This window comes from Sphaerodactylus townsendi, linkage group LG10, assembly GCF_021028975.2.
Source record: "Sphaerodactylus townsendi isolate TG3544 linkage group LG10, MPM_Stown_v2.3, whole genome shotgun sequence".
NCBI lineage: Eukaryota > Metazoa > Chordata > Lepidosauria > Squamata > Sphaerodactylidae > Sphaerodactylus > Sphaerodactylus townsendi.
In genome coordinates this window covers 6,922,894-6,933,075 of record NC_059434.1, presented here as the reverse complement: position 1 = coordinate 6,933,075, position 10,182 = coordinate 6,922,894, and the positions used below count along the sequence as shown (strand labels likewise).

General features: G+C 48.1%; 1 protein-coding gene across 1 annotated transcript in view; it reads left to right on the top strand.

Annotated features, from left to right (window-relative positions):
* The first annotated feature begins 956 nt into the window (after positions 1-956).
* Positions 957-10,182, top strand: part of FAM184B (family with sequence similarity 184 member B) — an 84,198-nt gene continuing 74,972 nt past the window's right edge. The window contains exon 1 of the mRNA XM_048508706.1: positions 957-1,169. Within this exon, the coding sequence (XP_048364663.1) occupies positions 1,047-1,169 (123 nt within the window). The 5' untranslated portion in view covers positions 957-1,046. The remainder of the gene's footprint in view (positions 1,170-10,182) is intronic.

Sequence of the window (10,182 nt, the reverse complement as noted above, 5' to 3'; positions counted from 1 at the left end):
TTTGTAGGCGGAGCGGTGCTTTCTGCTTTTGCCCTCCTCGAGTCATACGTGGCTTATGGCTGTGGGGTTTTCACGGCCCGGCTGCCCCAGGAAGCCGGAGTTCTGACCCAGCCGGGCCCTCCCTGCGCCCCCTTTTCGATTCAGGACATCCCCAAGGTCTCTTGCGGCTGTCTCTTCAGGGGCACACCCAGAAACCCACACAGAGCACCTGTTGGGGTGGCTTTTAGAATAACACCAATCCAGCCGGGCAGTGCTGGTTGTCAGGCTAGGGTCAGAGACCCGGGTTCGAATTCTCACCCTGCCCCGGAAGCCTGCTGGCTCTGCCTAACCTACCTCACAGGGCAGTTGTGAGCGAGCATACAACAGAAGGGAGACCTATGTAAGCCGCTCTGGGTCCCCATTAGGGGAGGAAGGCACCATATCAATAAAGTAAATAAATACAGGGTCGCCATGAGCCGGCTGCAACTGGAGGATACTTTACCCGTGTGCATGAAGGACTTTCACTGCAGCAAAAGCAGAGCTTTCTAAGTAAACAAAGAAAATTGTGAATGGGGAGAAGAAAGTGGAGATTTTTTTCCTTCCCCATATCCTTCCCCATTTCCTTCTTCACCCAGCACACAAACAACGTTTGATTGATCTCATCCGATTTCGAAAACCCCTCTTCCCCGGTCCTCCAAGGAGCCACCGTGTTCGCCTTGCCGCCCCGGTGGAGCCTCCACGTCCGGCAGCAGTCTACCTTGGAACGACTGCTGCCAACCGGGCGGGTTTCTCCTGGGCAACGGGCTGCTGGCGGAGGGGGGAGGGCTGTAAAATCTTGGGATGCGACTTCGCCCCCGCCCCCCCCCGCGCTCCTCTTTCCAGAAAGGAGAAACCCCAAAGGCGCTCGGAGCGCTTGGCGGGGGTGGGGTGGGGGGGGCGAGGGGCGGGGAGCGAGCGGCATCCAGCCGGCGGCCCCCCCCCCCCCCCGGCGGCGGAAGCGGAGCCATCGGGGGAGAAGGCAGGCGGGCAGGCAGGGAGCCGAGCAGGCGGCGGTGCCCGGGTGCCCGATGGCCGGCGCGCCCCCCCGCCAGCCTGGCACTTGCAACGGGGCCCCTCCGGCCGCCCCCCCGGAGGAAGGCGAGCCGCCCCTGCACGTGAGGATGTGCAAGAAGATCGCGCAGCTCACCAAGGTCAGGCGCCTTTGGGGGTGGGGGGTGGGGGGTGGGGGGCGGAGAGGGAGAAGTTTGCACGCGAGACCGGGAGCCCCCCCCCTTCCGCCGGCAAGTTTCCCCCCCCCCTCCAAATGCCTCCCCGCCCCCCCGGGCAACTGCAAGCCCACCTTGTGAATCGCGCCTTGCAAATTCTGCCTGCAATGGGGGGGGGGGGGGCTTGCATCCGTGCGAGGGGGGGGTGCTGTTGCGTAAGCCGGTTGCAAAAGCAAAAGGGGGCTGGGGGGGGGGAGGCGGCTGTGGCTGGTCGCCGGGGAAGTTGGCAGCCCCGCGACGCCGCTGCGTAGTCCCCCGTTTGCAAGATGACAAAGTTGTGGCTGAGCGCCCCTCTCCTGCTTGCCCAGGACTGGGAAGCCCCCCCTTCCCCCCCCCCCGCCTGCCCTCCAGGCGCCCGGGGGTGGGGCGGGAAATGGGCAGCAGCCGCAGGAACTCTGGGAGCGTTACGAAAAGTAGGCTCAGTTGGAGAACCGCGTTCGATTCCCCGCTTCTCCACGTGAGCGGCTTCCTCTTATCTGGGAAGCGTGTTTTTGTTTCCCCGGCTCCTGCACGTGAAGCCTGCCGGATGACCTTGGGCCAGTCATAGTTCTCTCTGAGCTCTCAGCCCCGCCCACCTCACTAGGTTTCTGTTGCGGGGGGAGAGGAAGAGAAGGGAGTTTGTAAGGTGCTTTGAGACTACCGTGTTTCCCCGAAAATAAGACAGTGTCTTATATTAATTTTTGCTCCCAAAGATGCGCTAAGTCTTATTTTCAGGGATGTCTTATTTTTCTGTGCTCTGTTCGTCGGACGTGCTTCCAAACAAAAACTTTGCTACGTCTTACTTTCGGGGGATGCCTTATATTTCGCACTTCAGAAAAACCTCTACTACGTCTTATTTTCCGAGGATGTCTTATATACGGGGAAACAGGTACTAATGGTTGACAAAAGTGAATATAAACCCAAACTCCTCCTCCTCCTCCTCCTCCTCCTCTTCTTCTTCTTCTTCTTCTTCTTCTTCTTCTTCTTCTTCTTCTGTATGATAGTGATACTTGAAAGTATTGTCCAATGCTTTCATGGCCAGAATCATCTTTCTTTCGTGGTTTTTCTGGGCTATATGGCTGTGGTCTGGTAATTTTAGCTCCTAAAGTTTTGCCAGCATTTGTGAGTGGCCTCTTCCAAGGCAGGTCGCTGTGAGGTGTGTCATGCCTCTGATGATGCCAGCCACAGATGAGGGGAAATGTTAGGATTGAAAACTACCAGACTGCCTGGAAAACCCACAATAGTCAGTTCAGGGTGTCCAACTCTGGCGCTTCAGATGTTCATGGACTACAAAACCCACAATAGCCAGTTCAGGGTGTCCAACTCTGGCGCTTCAGATGTTCATGGACTACAAACTCCCACAATAGCCAGTTCAGGGTGTCCAACTCTGGCGCTTCAGATGTTCATGGACTACAAAACCCACAATAGCCAGTTCAGGGTGTCCAACTCTGGCGCTTCAGATGTTCATGGACTACAAAACCCACAATAGCCAGTTCAGGGTGTCCAACTCTGGCGCTTCAGATGTTCATGGACTACAAAACCCACAATAGCCAGTTCAGGGTGTCCAACTCTGGCTCTACAGATGTTCATAGACTACAGTTCCCAACAGCCCCTGCCATGCCAGCAGGGACTGTTGGGAATTGTAGTCCATGAACATCTGAAGCGCCAGAATCGGACACCCCTAAACAAACTTTAAGGAGGGAAAAAAATGTGCCAACTTTTGAGCAGCACTGACCTGTCAAATGTTGCCTTTCCAGCAGCAGCATCAGATGGTGCCAGGAGATCTCCTGGGATTGCAGCTGGTCTCCAGGTGTCAGGGATCCATTCACCTCCTTAAACCCTCCCTTCCCCCCAACTCCACTCAGGTATTTCCCCACCCAGATATGGCAACCTGGAACTCTGCAGACCTTTTTAATTCCCCCCAAACCTGGGCTCATTCCGCACAAGCAGAATAATGCGCTTTCAAACTGCTTTCAGTGCTCTTTGAAGCTGTGCGGAATGGCAAAACCCACTTGCAAACAGTTGTGAAAGTGGTTTGAAAACGCATTATTTTGCGTGTGCAGAAGGGCCAGTGTCTCGGGGCCGGGGTCGGGATTGGGGGAGGGACCAGGAGTCCAGCAACGAGCACAACAGCGACAGGTTATGGAATTTCCTCCCCTCCCACCGTGATGTGAATATGAATGAAATATAATATTGCTGTAGTACCGGGTCAGGGAAGGATGCTCGAGGCCAGGCTGTGATCTGAAAGAGAGATTATCCTCTTACAAGGACTCCTCCATAAATCTTGAACTGTAGCCTAGCAGCTAGTCCACAGTTTTACTGCATTGGAAATGCAATAAATGCAGTGTATTATGGCTCAGCTGTTAACTTTTTAGCTTATTCTAAGATCTTCGCACAGTGAAACTTGCGCCAAGGGGAGGGAGGGGGGGAAGGCCGGTCACGATTTTATTGGCCTCGCTTCTGCAAGCTGGATGCAGAACGTAATTGATATCCCGGCTGTGAAAATGGTGCCATGGGAAATGGCGTGATGTCTCCACTCTGCCGGCCTTTGGTTCCCTGTGCTGGACTCGTGCACTTTTATTCATTAGACCACTTCGTCTGAGTTGGGCTTGTAGGCCTTCCTTCCTATGCAGCTGGTTTCAATCGGCAAAATCCAAGTATTTTACCAGCCTTCTTCTGACTCCAAAGTGTGAAATGAAAAATGGAACATGGCTGCAGCTATGTTGCGAAGATTCTCAGTTTTGCCCCTGCTGCAGCAAAAGCGGAGGTTTTCGCAATGACCTTCTCACATGGCCCGGCATTTCCCCCCGCGGTTTCACCAGAAGGCTGTTTAAATGAGCAATTGCTATAGTGTTATAGCTGCATAGCGACCCATTTGCCTCCGAATGGTATCAATTTCTTAAATCAAAAATCTACTCTCTAGGTTTAATAATTGAAGATCTCTGTATGCTGTCACCCAGAGAGATTCTGCAAACCTTAAAAAGCAGACTTTTAGAACAGGAATACCATATCTCAGTGATGGCAAACCTTTTTGAGACCGAGTGCCCAAACTGCAACCCAAAACCCACTTATTTATTGCAAAGTGCCAACACGGCAATTTAACCTGAATACTGAGGTTTTAGTTTAGAAAAAATGGTTGGCTCCGAGGCATGCGTTACTCAGGAGTAAGCTTGGTGGTAGTTGTTGGCTTTGCTTTGAAGCAACCATGCAACTCTTCAAACGGGTGAATCACGACCCTAGGAGGGTTTACTCAGAAGCAAGCCCCATTGCCAGCAACCGAGATTACTCCCAGGTAAAGGATCACGCTTTAGTTCTTTGCATGAAAATCAGTGGGGTTTAACAGCGCTTAACAGGGTTACCTACACTGCTTCCCCAAAACTAGGTCTTGGGTTTAATGCTAATAATCGAGCCCAGCAGCCGAGGGCAGCCGAGATGTGTGTATGTGTGGGGGAGTGATTTTCCACCCCCCACATGATGAACTCTATTTGTGTGTGCCCACAGAGAGGGCTCTGAGTGCCACCTCTGGCACCCATGCCATAGGTTCGCCACCACTGCCATATCTCATTGGGGCAAGCAAATAAATCATGTTCACCCCTTTCTTTTGGAATAGTACCAGAATAGGGGCACATAGCCAAATATCTTGAACTATTAACTGAACCCCAACAGAGATGGATTATTACAAGGCCCAGATGCAATACTTTCCCATCAGCCATTACAAAGGGTCGCTACCTATCTATCCCTCTCCAGGATCGGGTCTGTCCACACCGTAAAAACCAAGTGGAGACTCTTGCTCACATTATCCTTAACTGTCCGAGATATGTGGGTATTAGGAATTTCTCTCCTGGGCTGGTCTTAGACAAACCTGAAGGAGACTCTGACAACTCTGTTGTGGAGCTTTTGTTAAATAACACAGAGGCCGTGCTTTTTGGAAAAAGTAGCAAAATTTCTTTTACAAGTGACAGAACTTTCTAAGTAATGTCCAATGCTAGATACAGTTTATCTGTCTGTGTTTTGAATGTACCTTTGATTTGTACATCAGAAATGTCTGTAACGCTCTGGAGCCTATTTTAATATGCCTAATAAAGGTTGTTGTATTGCTGCATAGCAACTGCCTAGTTCTTTTTAACCTCTAGGTGCAAAACGGGGGGAAACGGCAGCCACAAGGGACTGAAAGAAGGAATAGGGGACTTCTTTGGGCAGCCCCTTTGGAGAGGTAAACTTTCCCTTCCAGACAGCGCAAGTGCAGCTGTGATGTGATTTTGTTTCCTCTGAGAAGACCATGGTAAAATAGCTTTGAGATAGAGTGTGCTGAAGATGAAGAAAACCTGGAAAGTGGATCATCAAAGGATGACATCATGTGGCGACCCCTCCCCCCCCCCACAAAAAAACTGCACTCCAGTGGGACATTCAAGCGAATCACTTCTGTTACTCAGTAAATAAAAATTTTCAATAATTTTTAAAAATAAATTTATTAAAATGCAAAGATATAACCGGGGGGGCGGGGGGGGGGTATATGACAGATCCGCTTCCCACATGCCTGGGGGTGGGGAGGTTGGAGTCTTCTACATGGACTTCTCTTACTCCTGACTCTCAATGTGCTTTTCTGCACGATTCATTTAAAACGTCTCGAGGCAAGAAATTTTTTAAAAGTTCAGTGTATTGTCAAAGGCCAGGTTTTTCCAAACGATATCACAGCTTTGTTTCAACACTGCCTAACAACAGGCTACTTCCAATGGGACAATGATTACTATGAGCAGACAGTGGGGGAAGCCATGGGAAGCCCCCTCCGCCCGGTGATAGCCAATTTTTACATGTAACATTTCGAGAAACAAGGCCTCGAAACAGCACCCAGAAACGCCACAGCTTAAGAACATAAGAACTAGCCTGCTGGATCAGACCAGAGTCCATCTAGTCCAGCTCTCTGCTACTCGCAGTGGCCCACCAGGTGCCATTGGGAGCTCACATGCAGGAGGTGAAAGCAAGGGCCTTCTGCTGCTGCTGCTCCTGAGCACCTGGTCTGCTAAGGCATTTGCAATCTCAGATCAAGGAGGATCAAGATTGGTAGCCATAGATCGACTTCTCCTCCATAAATCTGTCCAAGCCCTTTTTAAAGCTATCCAGGTTAGTGGCCACCACCACCTCCTGTGGCAGCGTATTCTAAACACCAATCACACGTTGCGTGAAGAAGTGTTTCCTTTTATTAGTCCTAATTCTTCCCCCCAGCATTTTCAATGCATGCCCCCTGGTTCTATGCTTGGTTCCGATTTGTGGATGACACCTTTACAATCTGGAGTCATGGCGAGGAAGAACTGCTGAATTTTCTGGACCACCTTAACAGCAACTACCCAAACATCCAATTTACCATGGAAACTGAAAAAGAAGGAAGACTCCCCTTTTTTAAGATGTCTTGGTCTTTCACAAACCCAACCATCAATTGAGGCACACAGTATACAGAAAACCTACACACAGAGACTGGTATCTACATAAAAACTCCAACCACCACCCACAACAAAAAAGGGGGTATAATCAAAACTTTGACAGATTGTGCAAAACGAATTTGTGAACCTCACCTCCTCCCTGATGAAATCAATCATCTAGACTGGGCTCTGCAGGCTAATGGCTACTCCACAACAGAAATCAGAAGAGATTTAAGACCAAGAGAAACCCAGAGGCCTGAGGAGAAACAGCCCCCCACCGGAAAAACATATTTCTACTATACCTCAAGGGAATCACAGATCAAATAGGGAAACTGATGGAAAAACATAACCTACAATCTTCAAACCTACCAGAAAAACACAGCAGATGCTACGCTCAGCAAAGGACAAGAGAGACCCCTTCACTTCTGCAGAAGTCTGTCGCAAACCCTGCAGCTGTGGAAAGGTCTACATTGGAACTACAAAACTCAGCATTCAGACACGTATTAAGGAGCACGAAAGACACTGTCGGCTTAACCATCCTGAAAAATCTGCAGTAGCAAAACGTGCTCTAAACAAAACTGGACATAACATTCTATTTGAAAATACTGACATTCTGGACAACTTGAAAGGTTACTATGTCAGACTACACAGGGAGGCCATTGAAATCCACAAACACCAGGAAAACTTCGACAAGAAGGAAGAGACTCTGAGAATTAACAAAGCTTGGCTACCAGTAACTAAAAATGCCAGAATCAAAGGCCAAGGGCATGCTAGGTTCATGGACAGTGGACTCCACACAGACACAGAGTTTACATCCACTAAGACTGTTGCTGTTGCAGGGAATGCACATGTGAACCCTGGACTGAAAAAATCCCACCCGCAATACAATACTATCAACCACACCTTTGCATAGCAAGTTCTACCCAAACACTTACTGATTGGTTCCCCACCCTGGGACATGGACAATATAAACCATGCTAAAACATTCCCTTCTCACTGGACACAGTGTGTAACAGACTTTCCTCTGTGATACACCTCTGAAGATGCCAGCCACAGATGCAGGTGAAACGTTAGGAACAAGATCTACCAGACCACGGCCACACAGCCCGGAAAACCCACAAACCCCCCCCCCCCAAAATTCCTCCACGGGGTTCCACATTGTTTTTACCCCAAAATGTTTTATTTCCTGCCTCAAAATGTTTTAAATGAATCCCCTTTTAAAAGGATTCTCTGGCTGCACTGTTTTGAAAACATCTTCAGTTGGGGTGTGATCTATTGACTCGTTTTTCCCACGCTTCTGTGTTTCCCTGAATTTCCTCCTTGGTGCCATTTTCTGAGCTCACTCGGTTCCCACTCGCCTGTTTATGTGCCGCATTTCTGTGTTACTTTTATTTGGGGGAGGCAGTCTTTGAAGCATCAAAGATATAGGGAGTGTAGAATGCAACAGGAGGTTGTGAAATGTGGAAGCATCAATTCAACACAGAACTTTAAAAAAGGGAAAAATAAAAAAAAATGGTGGCTGGGAATTGTTTCAAGGAGGGGAGTGTGAACGAAAAGGGGAGGGATTGACAACTTTTACAAACGTTTTAGAAATGTTTTAGCAGATTTGTATGGGAAAAGCCAATCAATGCTCCCCTTAAAAATGATTCTAAAATCCGGGAATGTGGGCATCTCTATCCAGCCCAGCCGTGAGCTATGTTGGTAACAGTAAGAACTTGCATGCATGCATGCATTTCTGCAGAGTGTTCAAATACTCTGCAGCTGCTGTATTCTGAGTCAGGTCATTTGTCCCTCAAGGCCAGCAATATCTGACCCTGATTGGCAGGCGCTCTCAGTCAGTGGGGCATCTGGAGTTCTTCAGTTCTGTCTGTGCCATACATCCTTTATGTGCTTATAATCACTTGTGGGTGTGACACAAAAGAAACTTTTTTTGTCCAGCCTCCATCTAGCACAGCGGTTCTCAACCTGTGGGTCATGACCCCTTTGGGGGTCGAACGAGCCTTTCGCAGAGGGGTCTCCTAAGACTCTCTGCATCAGTGTTCTCCATCTGTAAAATGGATAAATGTTAGGGTTGGGGGTCACCACAACATGAGGAACTGTATTAAAGGGTCACGGCAATAGGAGGGTTGAGAACCACTGATCTAGCAGAATTAATTGGAGGTCCGTAGTCAAGATATGGCCCATAATTTCTATATTTTACCACAGGCTGTGGTCCACATCCTCGCCACATGAGAATATACCTTCTGTTCTCCACTTACTTCCTCTTAATACAAACCTCTCTCTTTTAAAAATATGTTCTTCACCTTAGAGAGAGTCTTATACAAAAAAGCGGAACATTATTTATATGTTTCCTGAGCATCGCAGACTACTGGGACCTATTTCTTGTGAGTTCGCTGTTCATCCCTGAATAATGACAGTATTCTTTTATATACTTGTGTGCTTCTACAAATGCATAAGTATTTTTTTTGTAAGAGTATCAACATGCATGGATGCGTTTTTTTCCCTGCGTGAACAAAACATGATTTCCAATCCTAGATCTTAGTCCAATACTTTCATCACTGTACCACATGGGCTGACTTATCTACAACTCCTTTCCTCTAGTTTTAACCTCCCTTTCACTCTTATTTCCTCCTTCCCCTTACAGCCAGGTATTTGCAACCTGTAAGAGTTTTATTGCTGTCCTTAAGCATCTTTCTCTTGTTTTTCCTTCAGCAACAATCACAAGAGCTGGCTGTCGTGGGTTTTCCAGGCTGTGTGGCCGTGGTCTGGTAGTTTTTGCTCCTAACGTTTCTCCTGCATCTATGGCCGGTAACTTCAGAGGCAGCCATCGATGCCGGCAAAACATTAGGAGCAAAAATGACCAGACCATGGCCACGCAGCCCAGATAAACCCACAACAATTAGTTGATTCCGGCCACAAAAGCCATCGATAATATAATCACAAGAGCTTGCTACATATGTGTATTGCACATGTGCAAACAGGCCTCTTTTGCTGTACAGACCCAATGTTTACGCACTCTCCATCCATTACAGCGATGGGCATTTTGCTACCGATTACATAATTAGTATTAATTAGTGATATGTTAATTAGTTACATAAAAGCCTTTGAGGTTCTTCCGGATGAAAGCAGCTGCGTAAAATGTCACATAAGATCAGACCCAGCTATTAATAACTACCTGGAGACTATATTGAAGAATGTCGGATTGGCTCTGTGAAAATGACTAATTTCATTATAAATCCAGCATAACGAGGTCTGATTCATCAGCAGTTAAGCCAAGTTGGAAGTCCTAAGTAAGAGGTGTCACCAAGACTGGTGGTGCGATGTAGTAAAAAGGAATGGCTGCGATTTCTTTTTCTATATATATTTCTTTTTCTATATATATTTATATATATAGGGGGGGGGAATAGAGAGAGAGATGGCTTGGAGGGATTCTATTCAATTCCAAGAGTAATGGGCCGGCTTTATTGCTTCATTTCTTTGGATCCCTTTCCTCTCTGTGCTTTATGATGTGATAAAAATCTTTTTGCCAACATAGCCGTAAA